At 41.4% G+C, this 22831-nt stretch overlaps 1 protein-coding gene across 20 annotated transcripts in view; it reads right to left on the reverse strand.

Annotated features, from left to right (window-relative positions):
* Nucleotides 1-22831, reverse strand: part of TRPM3 (transient receptor potential cation channel subfamily M member 3) — an 809383-nt gene that overhangs the window by 170067 nt on the left and 616485 nt on the right. For 19 of the 20 annotated variants that reach the window (XR_014773156.1, XM_084750067.1, XM_084750062.1 and 16 more), the window contains one exon: nucleotides 1984-2107. Coding sequence is in view for 19 of the 20 variants with exons in the window: in XM_084750067.1 (XP_084606193.1) it covers nucleotides 1984-2107 (124 nt within the window). In the remaining variant the exon portion in view is untranslated. Of the gene's footprint in view, nucleotides 1-1983; nucleotides 2108-21473; nucleotides 21708-22831 lie in introns of those variants that run through there. The other variant, XM_084750063.1, reaches the window with a different exon arrangement.

Below are 22831 nucleotides of genomic sequence, written 5' to 3' on the forward strand. Positions count from 1 at the left end.
CATATAGATGTTCAGGAATTAGAGGTGTCTCCAGTTTCTCCATTGGCATCCAAAGCCTGGAACCTTCTGGAAGACTTGATTAACAAGGGTGTGTGGGTATCTTCTGAAGAGTGCTTTGCTTGGACCAGCTATTCCATCTAAACAATTGGTTAACTTCATCACTAGCTCAATTGGCCTTTGAGAATAGTTTGTTTCCTGAGAGCCTGACGGGATTCTTTCCAGAGTGGGTAGTTCACTCTGTCTGTTTGGATGAAACAATTGCTGAATAAGAATATTTCCCTCAGTGACGGCCCATCACTGGTTTTATGTCTCATTTCCTTATTACTCATCAAGTGAGTCTGAGCTTCCTTAAGGGCAAGTTAAAGGTACCATTAGTTTTCTTCTTAGTGGGAAAGTTGAAAAGATCACCTGTGTTAATAGACAGGAAGACTTAGTTCTCTATTTGGCATGTATTAAAGGCTCCTTAGTGCTAGCTCGTGTTGTTCCTCTTCACCCTGCCGGAGCATCTCTGATTGTCCCACATCCACAAGACACTTTGCACTGATGTAGGAAACACTTAACCAGCAGCAAGACAGCACAATAGGAACTTTGTATAGGTGACACAGCACTTCTGGGGTACCCATTCTACTTGCCATCAGCACTGCTTAACATATTAAATTGGATGCTGTGTCACTAAAGGTACAGTGACAAAAAACACCCAGTGACTCTTGACTTACAAGCAAAATGGAACCCCACACCCTGAGCCTTCCCAGGATGAAACCAATTTTTAAAATTAATTTATTAATTTATTCATATTACATCTAGATTGTTAGCCCTTCCCCTATTTCCTCCCATTCCTCCCTCCCTCTCACTTCCCCCCCTTCTCCCCTCCCCTATGTCTGTGATTGAGGGAGACCTCCTCTCCCTATATATGCTCTTAGAATATCGAGTCTCTTCTTGGTAACTTGCTATCTTTCCTCTGAGTGCTGCCAGGCCTCCCCATCCAGGGGACATGGTCAGAAAAAGAGCACCAGAGTTCATATGAGAGCCAGATCTCACTCTCCACTCAACGGTGGAGAATATCATGTTCATCGGCTAGGTCTTGGTAGGGGTTCGAAGTTTACTGCCTATATTCTCCTTGGCTGGTGCCTTAGTTTGAGGAGGACCCCAGGACCCAGATCCGCCTGTCATAAAGTTCTTCTTGTAGGTTTCCAGGACCCTGTGGGTCCTACTATTTCCCCATTCTTCTATGCTACTCTCACCTAAAGTCTCAATAGGATGTCCTCTCCTCTGACCCACTTTTCTCACTTGATTTTTGAGAAAGAAGCCAAATCTATTCAATGGAAAAATGATAGCATCTTCAACAAATGGTGCTGGTCTAACTGGATGTCTACATGTAGAAAAACGCAATTAGACCCCTATTTGTCACCATGCACAAAACTCAAGTCCAAGTGGATTAAAGACCTCAACTTAAAACCAGAGACATTAATTCAGTTAGAAGAAAAAGTGGGGAAGAGTCTGGGACACATAGGCACAGGAGACAACTTCCTGAACAGTATACCAACAGCCCAGGCCTTAATGTCAACAATTAATAAATGGGACCTCATGAGGCTGAGAAGCTTCTGTAAGGCAGGAGACACTGTCAGCAGAACAAAGTGACAGCCTACAGACTGGGAAAAGATCTTTACCAACCCTTCATCTGACAAAGGTCTAATATCCAAAATACAAAAAGAACTCAAGAAATTAAACACCACAAAACCAATTTTTATGTTCTCCGCAGCTCATTTGATTGAGATAAACATAAAAAAATACGAATGAACCACATCAAGAAAAACATACTACATATACTTCATTAAAGCCAACACTGAAAAATCTATGAGTGCCGGGAGCCAGTGACACCTTGGGAGAACGGTGAAAGCAAGGCTAGGAGGCGAAGAGCACGCAGGAGTGGAGCAAATGTGTGGGAGCATGAAGAGTTCCCTGCCACTCATGGGGGTGACATACCAGTTCCTTCTTCTTCATGCATTCCATGAGGATGATGAACAGGTGCTGAGCCTGGGTGCGAGTGTATGTGAAGGTCTTCTGTATTGTCACCAACAGCTGGTCCCTCAAAGATTCATTGATAAGGCTGCAATGAAAACCACGGTCAGTCAGGTCAACACAGCTCCTGTTCAGGGTGTGTGTGTGTGTGTTTGTAGTTTATCTAACTTTACACATATTTCCTCATAGTTGATAGGGCACAGTGTGACGTCAATATGTGAGGGACTATGAAATAATAAAATCAAGGTGTTTACCAACTCTAGCTGCTTATACATTTAGCATTTCTTTGTGGTGATGACACTCAAAACCCTCCCTTGCAGCTATTTCAAAATACCCCACACAATATTCTTTACTATAGCCACCCTACACTGCAGTTGGAACATTATAGACCATAAGAAAACACTGAGGATTCATTTTTAATCAGAATTGCTTCTTCCTATGTTTTTCACAAAATAGCTGTTTGGAATGTGACAAGTTACAAAGCAGTACATTTGAAAATACATTCGCATCTCAGACCTCACAACCTGAAGTAAGACGTAGACTCAGTTACTTGTCGCCGTTGTCCCTTTTCACGTTTAGTGCCTGCTGCTTCTAACTCCGTTATTAAAATGCCTGTAATTGCTTATCTGCATCTCGGTAGGGATTTGCTGTGTTATTTCCCCACAAACTGTGATGTTGCACCTAATTATGGGGAGAAAGGCTTTATCTCAGCAGTGCATTTCTCAGCATCAATATACTGTGTGGACAGGAGGTTGAGGCGATGGCTCAGTCAATAAAGTGCCTACTATGCAAACGTGAAGACTGAGGTTTGATTCCCAGAGCCCTTGTAGAATCCAGATGTGCTGCTGCACACCCTGCAATCCTAGCACTGGGAAGGCAGAGATGGTAGAATAAACCTCTGGGGGCGGGGACCCTGGATATCTAGCTCACCTAACAGTGAGTCCAGGTCGCAGTGTGACATTGTATCTAAAGCAATGAAGGTGAGTAGCTTGTGAGGAGTGACACTTTAGGTTGAGTTCTGGCTTCCATATACATGGGTATGCATACACAGACACATAGGTGCACATGTGTCCCCCAAAAGAAACAAACACACGCCCCACCTCGAGTGGAAGCAAGAGTTAGGTAACTACCTTAAGGGTTTTAAGGGAGTCTTCTAAGGTGGTCACCGATCTGGCTGAGAATGCAGGTCACCGCTGTCTTGAAGGTTTTACTTTTTTCTAGTGAGCCATAGTCTGTTTCATAGGAAGCAACACTCCCAAAGCACGGTACTGTCTACTTTATTAAAAAATAGTTTTTATACTTAAGAAAAAATAAAAGCCAGGGAGTTAGCAGCAGTGCACAATTAGGTCTCGGCCACTATTTATTTATTTATTTATTTATTTATTAATAATTAATTACTTCACTTTACATCCTGATTGTAGCCCCCTCTCTCATGGCCTCCCGATCTGTCCCTCATACCCTCTCCTTCCCTCCCCTAGTTCTCAAAAAGGGGATCCCTCCTCCCCTAACATCTGACCTCAGCCTATCAAGTCTCATCTGGACTGCCTGTATCCTTTTCCTCTGTGGCCTGGCAAGGCCGCCCTGCCAGGAGGAAGTGATCAACATGTAGGGACCAGAGTCCATGTCAGACGTAGTCCCTAATCCTCATATTATGGAACCCACAAGGAGACTGTGCTGCCTATCTACTACATCTGAGCAGAGGGTGTAGGTCCACACCATGCATGGTCCTTGGTTGGTGCATCAGATGCTGTAGCATCCTTCCTCTAGCTGGATTTGTTGGCTCCGTTGGTCTCCTTGTGGAGCTCCTGTCCCCTCCAGGTCCTTCTATTCCCCAACTCTTTCAATTCCTCTCACTAGCTTGTTGAGAAAGGCATCTGTCAGTCATCAAACCACAAGGGTTTGCTACGAAGTGATAAATGCTCAAAATAAGGAGGATAAGAACTGTCCTCTAGGACACTGGGAAAATAATATCTTTTGCGTATCTTTTGTACATTTTTTATGCTTTGTGCATTGTTTTCATCATTGAAGTATCAACAACTCCTAAATAAGATAGAAAGAATATTAATTCATTTGATATTAGCAGGAACCCAGTAGGCAGGAGATTTGTTTACTTTCACAAGCATGGATTTTAGCTAGGTTATGTTGTGGTTAATTTATCAGTATGGCCTGATAATGTTTATTATTAGGCCTATAAGTATTATTATGGCAGTATTTTCTAACCCACTAACAATCAAGACACAGACACTTGTTATATTTTAAAATAGCCTTAGTTAACCTGGGGTAGGGCAGATATTAATCCCCTAAACTATTCTTGCGCCATCTGCTTCTAATAATTTATATCAAGCTACCTCCCATCCATAATCCTAAATACTTGCTAATTATCATCATCTGGGCCAATCTCCATCCATGCCAGCCATGTGCTTCTCCTCCACCTAACCCATGGTGCAACCGTCTTTCCTCTCTCCTCTCCTCAGGTTTCTTCTCCTCACAAGATTCCCTCTGTCTCCCAAAGCCCCCAGAACCTTCGCCACACCTATCCCATTTGCCCTGCCCAAGTGTAATGGCCTTTTATGGGTCAAACAGGTTAGGCTCTTAGGCAAGGTACAAGGTGGGGCACAGAGACAGCAAGCAGTAATTAGCATCAAAATACATCAGACCAACCTCTAACAAGATTGAGTCAAAAACTTAGATCCACCCAACAAATAAGTGATGCCAGGAGCAGAACACTGCCACGTGTTCTTCCATGCCACCACTGATGCTTCTCTCTGTATCATGTGCTTCACACCATTGCTTTCCCTCATTGCTGTGACCACAGCAGCAGACACTTGTGAGATTTCCTTCCCCAGGAAAGCAGAGCGAGAACCTTGAGAATGTCTTTGTGTCAGTGGCCTGCAATGCCCTGGATATACAGGGTTCCCATGAGGTATCAAAACCACATGCCATGCGCTCTCTCTGCTTCCTGCTTGAAGTTTAAGATGTGAACTGTTTCTGTTCCGAGTGTTATGACTACTCTCTGCTGTCCCCTCCCTGCCATCATGGACTCTTAGCCCTCTGAAGTTGTAAGCCGCAAATAACTCCTTCCTTCTGTAATTGCCTTGGTCCTGGTGTTTTATCACAGCAACAGAAAAGTAACTAATACAGACATAGTGCTTAACTGAAGGTTTTGAGATGTTGGAAGTGTGCACTCAAAGGGATCCAGAGTGCTATCCATGTCCCAGACAGGATATAGATGGCTTTGTTCTGCTCTGTGTTCCTGTTAAGATCTGTCACCATACCAATCAATAGGCCAATTATTTATACATTCAAACGTGTAAAACTGAGACCCTCGAAATCCTTTCTGCTTATTTAAGGCAATTATTTCAGTTGTTACAGCAGCTAAAAGCTAATGATGGGAGCAAACTAAAGTGTGAGAAAATATGGGGCTGCAGAGAGGGTTATTCAGGGCAAGATCATGGGGTCCTTTGTAGATTACGTTAGATTTTATTTATTTTTGACACATTGTCTTACTGTGCCCAGGCTAGCCTCAAATTCACAACCCTTCTGCTTTTACCTTCAAAGTGCTAGAAACACAGCCAAGTGTCACCACGTCTTGTGAGATCTGTGGCTTTGTCCCCACGGCAGTGAGAAGTATTTCAACAGAAGGGAGACACATTTATATGTCTGGTGCTAATTAATTCTCCTAAGACTCAAGGCATGAACAGTCATACCTGGTCATATGTCTAGTTGACAGGCAACCCAGCTGGGTAAGTCTAGAGAGTTCTGCAAAACTGAGTGTATAACATAGCACATGATGGACTACAGAAGTGGTTCTTCTGATTAGTCACTTGATAGGTTCAATCATTCATCCGCAGGTGTTTAATTTTGATAACAACTCAAAATTTGTTCTCTACTGCCAGCCATCTGTAATGAAACCTGAATTCCCTGAGGTCATTAACTGTTTGAGAGTGCTGTCTGTCACTTTTATCCAGTCGCCAGTTGGTGAAAATTGAAGAATAATGTATAATTGACTTAGTCATGGCTTTCACTAGTTAGGTGAGCTTAAAGACTTGACGATTTCTATACTTTTCACTCCTATTTCATTTCTGACCACAGTGGTGGGTTTGGCTAAATCAGTTAGCAAGAAGGGCCATATACTGGGAGCAATAGGTGGGCGCTACAAAGTGGAGAGGTTCATCACTGATGGAACAGAAAAGATGGAGGACACAGCCATCACACATGGAGCAGATGTGACTGGGAGAGCAAAAGTGACTTGGTCCATCTGAAGCATTGTGTTACAGTTACTAAACTGCATCCCTGCTTTAGGTCCTTTTATCTCTTTGATTACATCAAAAGGAGAATACTATATTTTCATGTGTCTCTGCTGTTAAAAGCTCCTCATTGCTACCAGTATCTCCCCTTAACCGAGAAATAGCAGATATGAAGCTCATATGCCTTTGGCCTTGGAGGCTTAATGGCACTGCTTTAAGAACAATCCTATATAGCATTTCCTGGATTCATCGCACCTCCTGGTGCTGCAGGATTCATGGAAGAGTCATCTGTGCTGCAGGCAGGTAGTCTATTTTGCATAGGAAGAAACTGGTCTAAGGTCCTGGAGTGATATGTGATAAGCAACATAGCTGGTGACCTCAGTGTCTGAGCTGAGTCTGTTCATTTCACTCTTGTCCCATGGTGCCACTTTCCCTGTGTCTTATATCACTCTGTCACGCAGTCTCTTAATCATGTGCATCACAAGGAGAAATGTAAGCTCAGTTAGTTATTAGTAAAGTGCTTTTCCTTTATATATGTATGTGTATGTGTGTGTGTATATGCATATATATATATATATTTGTTTTTTTTTTTTTTTACAGAGAGAGGAGACAGGCAGACAGAGACTAAGAAACAAGAGAAGAGAGGTGGGGGGCAGACATGGGGAGAGACAGGGGTATGAATGTTGGAAGTGTTTGGACTGGCTTAGGGAAGATGAACATACGGGGGACTGAAAAACGAAGATGCTGACAGGGTGTTCAGCAGCTTGCAGGCATTGCTGCCTTTAGACTCTCCCCTGTGTGTTTCTCTGCTGAGCTTCTGTCTCCTGCTTGCTGCAGAGGCTCACTTCATTTCCCTGTCTTATATTTGTGGACATACATTTTAGTGTTTCTGAGAACCCTGCTTTCTTGAAATTCTTGCCACTTCTCTTTTGTTCTTCCTATTTGTCTCTACTGCACAGCACTGGAGAGGAGAGACTGAAAGCTTTTTACCATGCTATTTGAACGTCAATGGATCTAGAGACAGCCCCTTGTTAGATTTCTTTTTATGGTACTAGAGTAGTGATTGAAAACTTCTTGACACCAAAACATGGTTGTAATATTACATGAAACTGTAGCTTTAGAGCTGGGTCTACGACAGAGTGATCTTATTTGTGGAAACCACTAATTTGTGGCTCCATATGCATCAGTGTTATTTTGGGTACACCTCAAATTAGAGGGTTTTGTGACTGAGGAAAATCTCTGCATCGTGGCACTTGTGGTTCCATTTAAATACTGTGTATATGGTCTGCAGCTTTTTAGATGAGTCACATAGTAATTTAAAATAGGTCAGTGTTTATCCAGGGCTCAGGGTAGCCAGCAACATGCCCCATACTTTGCAATTACTGTTCTATTCAAATGCTGTGAATGCAGCCCACATGTAGAAATACTTCTCCCAGAATAAATTTAATTATCTGCAATATCAGATTTTTGTTCCTAGATTTGAAAATTAAAGAAAGCATCTAGAATTCACTGAGACTCCAAAAGCTAATCTGAGGTTAATTAACAGCTTTCGAGGAGAGCAGTCCTCCTGAGACCCCTGTGCATGCTGTTAGATGCTGCAGACAGCGTGAGGAATTTTTCTTATATAAATAAAACTGTGAATACCCACACTTGGTACTTAAAAGATATCATTTCCAATGGAATCACGAGTTTACGAAAGAAAACAGAAAATTTGTCATTTATTTGAAGCCAAAAAACATGCCTAAATGTTATATAAAGGGCACTAAAATTTGTCTTTAAATGAGGTTATAAAGAATGCTAATCCCAATGAGTGCCCCTTAGTTCTTTAATTAATTTTGTCCTCCTCTTTGCAGTAACAGTTACCACTTTCTTCCAAAGGCCATAATTCTGTTGTCACAAGTAACAGTGGGGCCCATCTGAAGAGTCTGGACAGCCCTGGTGAGGCTCTCACCTGCAGGCTATGTGAGCTTAAGCGTTACTTAGTCCTTATTTATTCTTTTTTATACATGTAACATGGAGGTGATTAAAGTATTTTTTTTAATAGACATCTGAATTAAATGAGTTCATCCTCATAAAGGGCCTGGTGTGCAGCATGCCTCATGCCAGCATTTCCTGGTTTTCTATGGAAGAGTCATGGTGAATTCCTTTCTGTTAAGTAGTATGACCTGTGAGGGCAGAGAGAGAGAGAGAGAGAGAGAGAGAGAGAGAGAGAGAGAGAGAGAGAGAGAGAGAGAGAGAGAGCGCGCGAGCGAGCGCAAGCACCAGTGCTTTGTCACTTTTGGGCAACTGAGATACTTAGATTTCGTGAAGCTTTATTACAATGGGGCTTTGCAAACACCGGATGCAGATATTTGCATATCCATTCCTCTACTTATTCACTCACTCATTCGACCACCCCGTCCTGATGATGCCTGTTACTGCCATGCATCGTTGTTCCCCTCAGTGTCCTTATTTCTCCTTGGGATCCACTTGGAGAGGTAAAGCAACAGTAGCACGTGCAGGCTTTAGCAGCCCCTATTAGAAATGGCAGCACAGGGAGACCCGACTTTCTGAAATACTGTCCCAGCTCACCCCTTCCTCCTCGGACCTTGTCTTGGGTCTGTCCTATCTCACTCAGCTGGAATAAAGGAGTGCTAATTGGCTTCTTCGCTACCCTCCTCCAGTCCATCCTCCATGATATTGGTCAAATGTCTCTTCTGTGGAGGAATGTTCTAGAATATTCTTAAAATTCTGCAATAGCTCCTTGTCAATAGCTAGATGGCGCCGTAACTTGGGTATGTTATTTAAGGTTATCTGTGGTCTCTCCACTAACCTAGGCTCTCCTCTGCTACCCTTATATATTTGCCATAAATACAGGACCTCCCAAGCCAACTGGCCTCTTGCACGCCTCTGTGCCCTGGAACTTGCTCTATTTGCTGCATGGAATGCTCTCTGCTCCTGAACTTATTACTCAAAGCCCATTTAAACCTCAATTGAACCCACCTCCTGTGTGACAATTTCTGATTACTACTAACCAGATTCCTGGAAGCCCTTGAGATTCGATGCTGTACTTCATGCTGTGGGGAAATGGGCCATTGCTTCTCCATGTACTTTCAGTTCTAGATGAGTGCATGGCTCGAGGTCAGCTCTAGAGGAATGTTTGGGAACTTGCAGAGCAAATAATTAGCTGCTCGCTCTGTGTGCGGGTTTTCATCACCTTGTCTTTGCCTTGGCCTAGACTTCAGGCTTAAATTTGGGAAAGAGGGAGAAACCTTATGGAGTTTAATCCTCCAACAGTCTGCATTGCTTCATCCTTAATTGCAATCAGATTCATTCCTAAGCCTTGGCTTCAGTGTCTGTCTTTTTAAGTCACGGGGTATTTGGAAATGAATTGATCACCCAGATAAAAAGCCTACATTTGGATCTGTTTCTAGATTTTGTTTGATTCATTTTGTTTTTTAGTTCTCCATTTGACCCTTTCTTCACAGTTTATATTGGGGGCACATTGTTTTAGTCTCATACTGCTTAGGGCAGTTGTTCATAAAAGTGTTCACCATCTGAGGACATTTAGTGTCTCAGTAATACCAAGGTGGTTTCCCTCACACAGAGCTTATTGGCTTTGGCACCTGGAAGTAATTTTATCACATGAATGTCAACACAATAAGTAAAATAAATAAATAAATCAAATATAAAATAAATAATCTGTAGAAGATGAAGTGATGAAATTAAAACACTTTGATATGGCGCCTCTCATTGGAATCAGTTTTCCTTCTTTCCTCCTAAGAACTCTAAGGCAGATTATTCAGCTCTTTATGACTTTATCTCCTCATTTGTTAACAGACCTACTATGGTCTTAAGGTTTGTGTTTGTAGCTCAAAAGGTCCCATGTGAAAAATGCCTAGAACTACTCCTGACACATAGATATTGAGTAAGTGGGCCTTTTTGTTTGTTTGTTTTGACAAAGAAACCCTGTGTCAAAACAAACAAAACAAACAAAAAGCCCCACTTACTATGTAGACCAGGCTGGCTTTGAACTCACAGAGATCTGCCAGCCTCTGGCTCCTGTGTGCTGGAATTAAAGGTATGTGCTACTACTGCCCACCTATATGTAGGTATTTTTAAGTATTTCAGAATCTTTCATACCTTTAGGGAGCACCAGAGAAACCTAGCTCAGAGCTGAGACAAGGCAACTAGCATGGCACCCATCATATGGTGAAGAGACAGTCTAATATTTCTAAATATGGTGGATGAAAGAAGTCTTGGAATGAGAAGGCAAAGCACCACTGAAAGCCACTTAGCCAGGCTTTCAATGGGGGGAAAGCCACTTAGCCAGGCTTTCAATGGGGGAGGGGAAAGCCACTTAGCCAGGCTTTCAATGGGGTGGGGGGAATCCACTTTGCCTGGCTTTCAATGGGGGGAAAGCCACTTAGCCAGGCTTTCAGTGGGGAAAGTCTCTTAGCCAGGCTTTCAATGGGGGAAAGTCTCTTAGCCAGATTTTCCATAGGGAACGCCTAGGATCATATTCATCAAGATGATATGGAAATAGGCTGGTGATGAGAAGATCTCCAGGGACTAGTTTTATGTCATTTCAAAGTCAAACAAATGGGGATCAAAACTCATGTGACTATACGCCCCACCCCCCAACCCTGGTTTTCAGATTTTGATACTTCCAAAGTCTCTATTTTCTGGAAAGGGTCCTATCTGATGATTCTGCTGGAGGGACTTGAACTTGGAATAAAGGAATGATAACACTTTATTTTATGCAGGGAAAAAAAATGTGAGTTCTGTAGAAGTGAACTGACTTCCTTAAAAGTACCCAGTTTGTGAGAGCCAGCCGGGTTAGGAAGACAAGAAAGGAGAGAAGAATCTCGTAATGAATTACTCTAAGCTCCATGTGGGCTGCATCAGTGTATTGATGAAAAGCCTGTGATTTGTTTAAATGGTCAGATGCAGGTGTTATCTTCTGTTATAAGCATGAGGCTATTCTTTAGTCAATGTACTAGGAGATTCAGTAATGTGACTTCAGGAGTCCATTGCTTCCAATGCAATTTCTCATTTTTATCAGCTGCTCAAAGTTCCTTTTAATTAATGGAAAGATACATAAATACTCAACAATTGGAATCTCTATGCTCAACTCTCTTGCGCTTTCTAGATAGATAGAAAGCTGATACAGTTTGGATGGAAATCTCAGACAGGTTGGCAACTTGTTTTGTCACTGAAAATCAAACCTCGCTACAAAGTGGCTTCTGTTAATTAAGAAAGATAGCAATCCGATCTTGGTTTAATGTGTAGCCTGGAAGAAAATGTTCATCTGGGCTACTCCTGAGGGTTCTAGCTACTTAGTAAGGTAGATCTACTTAGTGAGGTAGATCATAACTGCCTGTTATAGGGCATGGCATATCTACACTGGTGGGACAGTGTGCTCTCTGAGAAGTTTCATTAGCGCTAAATGAGACCATTTCCTACTAAACTCTCTTCCATGGATTCTAAAATATGGAGCCACATAAGGTAACATGGAAGAAACAGATATACGTAGTAAAGTGAGTGACTCGGTGGGCTTGAGAACAGCAAGTGAATGCTAAGAACAAGGTTCGTACTCTGCCTTTTTTCAGGTGGCTGTTCCTAAGGCAGCTTAAGATGGAGCTAGACTCTAAGCTCCTTGGCTGCTGCTCGGATGGCATGCTCCATTACCTATGTATTTGTGTTTTCCTCTTTCTGCCCCAGAGTGCCACCATAGTGATGAGAGGAGGCATTTCTACTTTGTCCTTGTGTTGATCCCATAATTCTTCACTGTCCCTCACATGTCACCTTCTAAAATGCTTTTTTAAAAAAATCCATCTAAATTTGCTAGACTGTAAGCCTCACAAGGGTAGGAAATTTTGTCCTTTTGTTTCCCTTGTACGATTTTGCAAGTGCCTGCAATAGCACTTAAACTAGAATAGTTATTCCAAAATATATTTTTTCAAATAATATTTAAAAAAATGTCAACTAACACTGGAAATCTATCAGAATTCAAACACTTCCAGTTGGGTTAAAAACCCACTGCAGAAATGAAGAACTGAGGTAGCCAGTGTAGTTGTCGTTAGCTGTGAGGGACCATTTAAGTTTAATTTCAATTTAATTCAATTTCTTAGCCATAACCCAAATGCTCAGGGCGTGTCTGATGGATGGCAGATTCTGTCATCTCAGGAAGTTCTGTTGGACAGCATAGCTCTTGAGGTTAACAGCATTGGCAAAGGTTCCGCCTTGGGCTAGAACTAGTAGGACATCTAAGTGCAAGCGCTGGTTTTGTGTGTATCATTTCCCTTCCTCCCTTTGCTTGTGGCTGTGAGTGTGCCCAGGAGTGAAAAGGAAGCATTCCAAGGAATACAGCAACTGCCACATGGTCAGGCAGAGTTTCTGCCAAAACTGTAAGTCAAGCAAATATCCTTTGAGTTCATTCCAAGTAAAAGCGATCAGTGAAAACTACCCATAGGCAGGGTAGGGGAATGGCGCGAATTTTATTGTTTTAGGCACTACATCAAAGTCAGGCTCAGAGCTGGCTTAAGGAGTATATGGAATCCCTGGGGAGGCCCAGCTGTGGACACACCTTCAGTGGCTATACACCAAATGTTGGCTCAAGATTTATTCAAAGGAGAAGTTAACTAGCATGTGAGAGAATGAGAAAGTTGGATGCCTTCTACTTCTTGTCTGAAATAACTGAGCCCTGGGATGAGCAAAACCAGCCTCCTGTAGTTACTGTGCCACCTTCCTAGGGTGCAATATGGCATGGGTGCTAAGAGTGTGATTCCAGTCCCGGCCTGCCTGGGGAGACCATGGTGTTACCAGCAGGAAGTTAGCGAAGGGTATGACTCTTTCATTCTACGTTTCCTTATTTTTGACAATGGGATCAATATCATAACTATCCCACATTACAAAATAATATATTTGGATCAAATTCTTGCATGCAGAAGCTTTTCAAAAGTATATAAGGGATATACACATATTTATATATAAAATTAGCTCCCGGGTGTCAAGCATGTTGTTGGAGATGAGGCAGAAGTGCCAGGAAGAGAAATGCTACATTGTGTCTCTATGTGGCTTGCCAGATTATGTCTTCTCACCCTATATTCTTTCAGATGGTGGGAAATGTAGCTTTTCTCTATTTTGTTACATGTTCTATGATGGACTAATTCCTTGCTTAAAAACTCTCAAACAATGTATTTAATGTGTATTAGCGTTTTGCCTGCAAATATCTGTGTACCATGTCTGTTCCTTGTCCCAGAAGAGACCAGATGAGGGCGCTAGAACTGGAGTTAAAGACAGTTGTGAGCCACCATGTGGTTGCTGAGAACAGAAACCTGTCGCCTGCCAGAATAGCAGGTGCACTTAACTGCTGAGCCATCTCTCCAGCCCCCAGTTCCTACGTATAGCAAGTTGTGTAGTCAACCTGTATCTCATTCCATTTCCAACTGGTTCCCAGTAATGAATTGTTTCTGGTCCCTTTTCTCCCATGCTTTATGCTTATATGGAGATTCTTATACAGCCAAGTGATTGAACATGGTATGTTTTGGCATAGTGAGCAAAAGCGACTGCTTTCTTTATCCCAAGTGTCTCTGAAGTAACTTGGGTTCTTATTCTTCTCATTGCTTAGATAATTCACTACACTACTCGTTACTTGTCTACAAATGTGAGGGCGCTTGTAAGACTTTCACTTCATTCAAGTCCCAGAGCAGGCATTCACAGCACATTGAGTGTAAGGTCCTCTCTTTGCCCAGATTCATTGTTAATCCTTCATACTCTGTCCTTTCATCTGAGCCCAGACGTAGCCTCAAAGTCATTCTCAGTGCATTTTAGGAAGCCGTCACCAATGGATGCGAGTTGACACTCAAGAGGAAAATGGCTTGTGATTCCTTTACTAGGAATGATACAACTGAAACACACCATCAAATGATGAAAACTAAGATGATCACAGGCTTACAGAAATCCAAATGTCAGGCCTGTTCCCCAGACACTGACTCATAACTGTCACGGACTTATAGCAATAGGTCCCTTAGTGCTTATTCAGGACCCATACGACTTTCCCTTTGAATGAAGAGCCATTTTACATAAACCAGCCCATGAACATGTCCACCCAGTGATGCAGGAAAGGCTCTACTGGAACCAAATGGGGGGGGGGGCTCTGTTCATTTCCTTTGTTGTTTCTTTTGGCAAGAATAGCACATGTATCGTCGAATCCTACTATCAATGCATTTCCCCTCTTTTCTGTCAAGGAGAGCGTTATTGTAGGCTTTCAGTGCAGTATACAGCAATATGAAATGCTCTGGCCCATGATTATTCTGAGAATTCCATGTGGATTCTGGGCTGAGTCTGAGAAGAACATTCCAGACATTTATTATTAGTGGTGCCACTTGTAGCAGGTTAACCCAGCATAGCATGAGCTGCAGGGTCAAAGGTCCCTTAAGATGCTTTATAACTGTCTTCTCCTAAAGGACAGGAATTAAATCCGAGGCCATTTTATTTATGTATTTATTTGTACATTTATTTATTTTATGTGTATGTGTGTTTTGACTGCATATTTATCTGTGTACCACTTGTGTGCTTGGTGCCCACAGAGGCCAGAAGAGGGTGTTGGTACCCTGGAACTTGAATACAGTTATGAGCCACCATGTGGGTGATAGGGATTGAACCTGGGTCTTTTGGAAGGGCAACCAGTGCTCTTAACCATTAGCCATCTCTCCTGCTCTCCTGCCCCATAAGGTTATTTTATCAATAGTGCCTTAATATAAAATTTAAAGGTGCTTGTGGATTTTGATTGCATTTAAGCAACTTTTAATGAGAGTTGCTATAAAACTTAAGAGGAAACATTTTAGAAATAAATTAGATTAAAAAAAGGTGCATTTGTCAATCTCTTTGTAAGGTTGAGAGGCTCATGGCAGCAGGATATTATGTGCCTGAGACTGGGGAAGATAGTTGAGGTGAGTTGTAGGGTGAGAGAAAGTTCATGATGTGAGAGCTGGCTCTGGAGCAATGGCTCTTGACTGCGGGCCATGATCCCTTCAGGGCATATCAGCTATCCTGCATATCAGATATTTACATTATGATTTATAACAGTAGCAATATGGCAGTTATGAAGTAGCAATTAAAATAAGTTCTTGGTCAGGTGTCTCGATAACACGAGGGACTGTATTAAAGGGTCTCGGCATTAGGAAGATGCTCTAGAGGGGAGCTGAGGCCTGGGCAGAGAGCCTGAGTCCATGCAAAGGAATGTAGAGTTGACCTAAGCGTTACTAGTCTTTGATTAGCTCTTTAATAGTACTTCCTAAAATTTTGAAGATGATCTTTAGAGCTGCCCAAAAGTGCCTTAGTGGGTGAAGTCAGGTAGACAGGGGGGAGATGCTGGGAAAATATCTCTAACTGCCTGGTCCCCTGGACTGACAACATCAACTTCTCCTCTTTATCTAATGTGCAAATTTCAACCAACTGTATCAAATGATGGAATCTAAGGGTGTAGTCTAGTGATCTGTGTGCTTTGTTGTTGGTTTTTCTTATTTTAAATTCTACATCACACTTGTAAGTAAAGTTTGTATATATTTATAGAACACACACATACTTGGTGAATCTAAGCTTAGTATATGAACTAACCTAGATGCTTTTTGTACAAGAATACTTTTCGTTTTGTTTTTAACTTTTATTTATTTTTACTTTATGTGCATTGTTGTTTTGCCTGCATGTATGTCTGTGTGAAGGTGTCAGATCTCAGAGTTCTACAGAGTTGTAAGCTGCCATGTAGATGCTGGGATTTGAACCTGGGTCATCTGGAAGAGTGGTCAGTGCTCTTAGCTCCTGATCCATCTTTCTAGCCCCGTATAAGAATATTTTAACTCATTCCCTTATTATTTTTCCAAGTATTTATGCTATTAAATATACTTCCCATGATGAACAGCAGATCTCTTGAGTCTACCGCCCTGCCTAACAGTTTACGATGCCATGTGGGTGACTCTGATGTACAGCAACTTATTTGCTAACCACAGGTCCAGCTATTCCTTTCCAGTTGTAGTAGAATAAATCCACATCTGGATTGGTTTGTAGATTGCAGTTCTACATGAGACTCAACTGAGAATGCAGTCAGTGGCTTTAAATAAGTGAGCACCCCGTAGCCTTGAGGAGGGGCTATTATAATAGATGCTCCATTTGCAGCAGAGCTCTCCACAGTCAATTCTCTGCATTTGCTAGAAGAGTGGGCTGAAGATTTTAAGAGCTAGAGGTCAGAGAGGAGAAAGGACTGGAGTGAAACGGTACTGTCCGGACACGATAGGACTGCTGCACTCATGAACTCAGAGCAGCCATGGTAGCCTACATAAGACTGTATAAGACCAACTAGCTAACATTCTAGAATTGACTGGGAAGGGATTTGTGACTCCTGACCCCTAACTGTGGAGCTTTGGCAGCTGCTGGCTTCTGGGATAGGAGTTAATTTTCTATAAGGATTCGGCCTCTGGTAGCCTAAACGGCTCCAGAAGATAGCTTCATGCCATGAGCATACAGACAGCACAAATTGGAGTCGACAGATAATTAAAATTTAAAAAGGACACAAAATTGTGGGAGAGAGGAGGTAAGGGTTGATCTGGGAGTAAGTAGGAAAGGAGTTGGAGTGAATTTGATCAAGATACAGTGAATGAAATTCTCAAAAAATTAATAAAAATACTTATCTTTAAAAAGTGAAACCTAAACAGATGGGAGGTTGGGACTATAGCAGTTCTTGATTACTGTTAAATCAAAGATAAGTGAGATGGATGGTATCCATTCTGATCTAATGCTTGCCCTACTGTCTGTAACTTTGCGGTCACCCAGAGCATTTCCTTTTCAATACTGCTGTTCTTATTGCCTACCTTTTAAAATTGGCCATATCTTTTCACTAGTCAGAATATACTTTGAAGGGAACCCATCAGAGAGGTGACAGTGAGTCCAGGAGAAGAAAGCAAGAGGGGATATCACAACAAATTATGATGCACACTTATATGAAAATGTTGAGAATTCTAACTAAAAAAAAAAATCCCAATAATTTGTAAAAGAGAGGAAATGAATGATGAAGATATTCTTAAGAAATCTATGTATGTTAAGGTCCTAAGCTAAAAGTCATATAAAAATGAGTATTTTAATGATAAAATAGTCTTGTTTGGGAGGATTTTCAAACCAGATAAATACTTAGAGCCAGGCACAGCTAGGGTAAGAGGTGATTCAAGGTCAATACACTTTTCAACTCAACTGGGCTCTGAAGACCAAGTGTGGTAGCAGGTGCAGAGGGCCTGTGACAATGGCATGGTGACTTGAAGAGAATGTGCAACAGGAACAGAGACCAAGGAAGCTGCTTTGGAAAACAGTAGATGTATCAGAGAAGAAATCTGATCTTCGTATGATCCAAATCAGCCTCTTTGTTTTTGTTGTTTGTTTGTTTGAGACAGGGTTTCTCTGTGTAGCCTTGGCTGTCCTGGACTCACTTTGTAGACCAGGCTGGCCTTGAACTCACAGAGATCTGCCTGCCTCTGTCTCCTTGAGTGCTGGGATTATAGATGTGCACCACAGCATCTGGCTAAAACTAACTAGTTAACTAACTTAGTAACTAAGTAACTTTCTTTCCTATTTTTGTTTTTTGTATTGTATTGTATTTTGTGTGTGTGTGTATGTGTGTGTGTGTGTGTGTGTGTGTGTGTGTGTGTGTGTGTGAGACAGAATTTCTTTGTGTAACAGCCCTGGCTGTTGTGGAACTCTTTTTGTAGACTAGGCTAGACTCAAACTCACAGAATATGCCCTTAAGGTTGGTGTTTGTAGTTCAAAAGGTCCTGTGTGGAAAATGCTGAGAACTACTCATCACACATAGATGTTGAGTAAGTGGGGATTGTTGTTTGGTTGGTTCAAGACAGGATTTCTTTGTGTAGGTCTGGCTGGCCTGGAACTGTCTCTGGACCGGCTGGCCTTGAACTCACACAAATCTGCCAGCCTCTGCCTCCTGAGTTCTGGGATTAAAGGCGTGTATCACCACACCCAGCTCTAAATCAGATTCTTAAAGTGGAGTGCATGGGTTATTCTTGTTGGATTAAGTAGGGTATGTAGGTTACTCTCCTTGGGACTATCTGGGTTTCTGGTTTTAAACAGCTGGTTGAGTTCTGCCTCCGGTCTACCCAAATCAGTTTATAAGGGGTGTGGTTAGTAGACAGCTTTGAAATCTTCTCCAGCATTGACTGGCATTCTGGCAACTGCAGGAAAGAGTTCTCTAAAAAGAGTTCTCTCCAATAATGGTTTGGCCAGATAGGTACTTTCCGATGATGTTGGCTTTTTATGTTCAGTGACACAGTTTCCTTGTGAGCCAAGAGTTGAGCAGTTTTAAAGCATATTTAATGTCAGGAGCTGGCTGGCTAACTTAGATCAATAAAACCTTTCCCCTTCATGGTATTTCCTTCTTCATGCTTGAGAACATTGTTTTAAAATCAATGCTTCATCCTCCCCATGTTGACGCAGCATGGTGAGATTTAACAGCCACCTGCCAGAGCAAAGTTTTATTATACTTTGTAGTTTCTTAAATAAACAGAGTTGTTCTACAATAGAATGTGGGCACTATGCCGAGGTTAACTGTGTATCTGTACCTTTATATTTCTCATAGAAAAGTGATAGTGATGCTCTGTCTGTGGTCCCTCCTTCTGCCACCTCAGAACTCAGTAGTATTACATTGAGAATTGTTTGTTATATTTGTGTACATGGGATTGCATACTCATCCATGGAAGAAATTATGCTTTCCCAACACCCACAGTACCTAAAGCAAGCATCAGAAAATACCCATTAATTGGTTAATCTGAAAGCTCTTGTTATCAGACTTTTAAGTTTTCAATTAAATCATTTGGATGTGTATGTATAGATATAGGTGTTTACATATAAATTATATATGAACAAATATTGTCAGTTATTTTACAAAACTTTTATTACATTTAATACTTTGAATTAAGTATAGAAATTAAGTTAATCTCATACACACACACACACACACACACACACACACACACACACACACTACTACTACTACTACTACTACCAAGAATTTCTCTCCTTGACCACTTGTGGTAATGCATGCTTGTAATCCCAGCTTGCAGGAGGCTCAAGCAGGAGGATTCAGAGTTTAAGATCAGCCTCAAAAATGACAACAACAATAAAAATAGTCTCCTCTATCAGTTTCTTTGATTGTTTTTTGGGGGGGTTGTTAGGCAGAGAGAGCCCATTTTTTGCTACCGTCTAGGCCAACACCCAGTTTAAACACAGTTTTTGATGGGAATGGGGAGGGGAATGGAATAGAACGATTATATTGGTGTTTGTGGACAATTGACATTTACACACTGTAGCACCCTTATTGGGAATACCCCACTGGTGTTTTATCTGCTGTTTTAGCACTGTGCCCTTATCAGAGCCCATGTAACCCTGTAGTCATGTATTTGAATAGTCATTACAGTGTCCCTGAAAGCTGGAGCTATGCCTTTTTCATTTTCCAACAGTTCTATGCACATAGTTCTGTAAACAGCGACATTTATGGAGTACCTATTAACAGCAATACCACTTCTATTCTTTGTTTCTGATGTTTCTACTTCTTTCAAGAAAAGTGAAAAATGACATCTTATAGAAAATTCTAGAAAAGAGAAGACGTGGATGAAACTAACAAAAACAAAAATGGACATGTAATCAGCATGGTTGACATCAGTTTCTTTCTTTCTTCCCTGACATTCCAATTATGTCTATATCGTGCTGGGGTTCGGGCCATCGAGATCAATTACTTTCTGCAGGAAGTAATACAGGAAAAATGATAGGGCTTTGACATCCTCCAGTGTGAGGGGCATCTCTGAAGCAGCAAGAATAAGCATGTGTGATCGCTGCACAGAATGGCACACCCCAGGGAATACCGACTGCTCCTGGCTTCCTAATAGTGCCTGATTTTCTGGTGACTTTCTCTTGTCTTTGGACATAGGATGTTTATTTGGAGGCAAACATTCTTCACATTTCTGAGAGAAATTTGCAGTCATAAATTGCAAACCATGCAATGGAGTTTTCTCTTTTCATAGCTAGTTGAAGTTCTCATGCCTCTGTCCTAACTGATAAAAAAAAAACCATTTATTTTCAACTTATAAAAAGAATGGCTAACAGCAAGGAAAACAAACAAACTTATAAATGAACCCATGAAAATTCTTATTAAATTCTCTTTAAGCAGAAAAGTCTCAGATTTTTAAAATGCATGTACATACAAAGATCATATTCCCTCATGCCTTTCCCATGCCACTCACCTAATAGCTACCCTCCTACCCATACCAAATATACTCCCTCATATTCATCCCTTCCCTACCAGATATGGCTCCCAAACCCCTCCACATTCACTCATATCACACACACACACACACACACACACACACACACACACACACACACACACACTTTTCTTCTACTCCCAAGAGTAAGACAGTTCTCACATGTTCCTTATAGTCAGTCCCCAGTTATAATGTGAACGGTATATGCCTTACTGATAATTTCTCAATAGTCATGAACAAATTATTTAAACAATTTAAGGCATGTTATTTTTTGGAGCTATTAGATAGTTCTGCTTGTTTTCCAGAGTATCTAAAATGTGGTAAATTCAGGTATATTTTTTGGACAAAACCACTAAACTATACATAATTGGTCATAAAATTGTGATGGGTGAGGGACACTGACCCAGAGCACACATGTGCTTAGATGGCGTTCTTATGTTGACATTGTGCACTGCCAGGTACTTGTTCATTGCATGACAAATGAAGGAGCTAGGTACCATTTCTCTGCAGCCTGAGACGAGGTTGACAATGATCAGTCAAAGGCATGTCTGATTTCAACATGAGGAAGCGCACCGTGAAAGGTGTTGCAGACACCAGGCAATGCTGTTCATCTGCTTAATCAAACATGAACGAGTGAGGTCTTTGCACTTAAAATCCTAGGTAATCAAATCTAACAGTTCTTAGTAGTACCGATATTTGTGTTTATGGGATTTGTAATCATTTGTGGTTAAGAATCAAGCTTTGGCAATATTCTAGTGCAATGGAGTGAATTATGGGAAGGGTGCACTGATTCACCCTGGACTCTGACAGGGAAACAGAAAACACATTGTGGGTTCTCATAAGAGAAATATGGACTTGGGCCATTTCATCCAGGTACCTCATGTCACAGAACAGATAAGGAGGAAAACGACGAAACATAAAATTTAATTTGATTTTTTTAGCACCACATACAGAAAAAGCATTTAATTGCGAGATTGTCTCCTAGTTTATTCAAGCCCATTTGTGCTGTGATAGACACAGTCTGTCTGCTTCTATCTCAAGCAATCTCATTCAGAGAAGATAATCAGTTTTGCCAATTATAATTCACTTCCAAAGTATTGTCTTTCCAATTCACATTCTTAGAGAGGAGCTGAATGGCAAGCTAGAAAGGTCACAAAGATGACAATGGAAGGGGAGAAAAGGTCATGTCTCTAAGATTATAAAACAAAGAGCCACGTTAGTTGAAGGTACACTCCCATAGCCCCTTGGACCTGAATTGTTTAACAACCCACGAATGAAATTAACTTAAACATTTAAATAAATCCCCAAGGTGAAACAAAGCAATAAAAATATTAATTTTGTCTGAAATGAAAGATTTGCAATTAGGGCATGTATGCGCCATATATCTGATTTTATTTGGGCAGTGGCACATTTACTTTTATATGTATGTAGCAGAATGTTCAACTCCATTGGATTCTGGAAATCAAAGAAGAAAGCCTTTCTGGTGAATGAAGGCTAGCTAGGGCCATGCTTTCCAATTTTTTCTCATGGAAAGATGGTACACTATTATAGAATACTGTTCTTTAGAAATGACTTTAAATTGCATGCACGTGTGTTAAACAATTTCTTGTCAGGTTAAACAGGCATGCTTAGTCCTGGCACTTATACAGATGGTACACAGACACATCTCGACTTCACTCTACCACAATAAATTAGTAATCATTCTCCTGAGAGGGTAGGTTTTCATCCTAACACTGTGCAGAGCATCTCTTTGTGTTTGATTACGTGTACTGACACACAGACATGCCAGACTCCCCTCCAGGTTTCTATTCATGGTAAGCATTGTAAGTATCTCAGAACCACTTGAAAGTTTCAAAACCCTCCCGCAATAGGTAATATTTAATTCTTTGGCTCCGTGCTGATTATATGAGTGACATCATGTTCTTTGATAACTGGCCATGGTTCACATTTATGTAGATCCTATATAGACTGTGATTTTTAAATACTTAGATTATGAAAGAGTTAGAACTAAGAATTCTAGGTGTAATTAAAAGTGCAATATATATATATATATATATTGAGTCAGGGTTTCTCTATGTAACAGCCCTGGCTGTCCTGGGCTTGCTTTGTAGACCAGGCTGGATTCAAACACATAGATATCCGCCAGCCTCTGTCTCCCTAGTGCTGGGTCTTGACTCAGTGCGTCCCGGATGTACACAATCAGGATGGGTGAGGATGGGAAAGAACCCACACGAGAAGAGGAATCATAACTTGGACCCAAGATGA

The sequence above is a fragment of the Acomys minous genome (assembly GCF_964271855.1).
Source record: "Acomys minous genome assembly, chromosome: 2".
Classification (NCBI taxonomy): Eukaryota; Metazoa; Chordata; class Mammalia; order Rodentia; family Muridae; genus Acomys; species Acomys minous.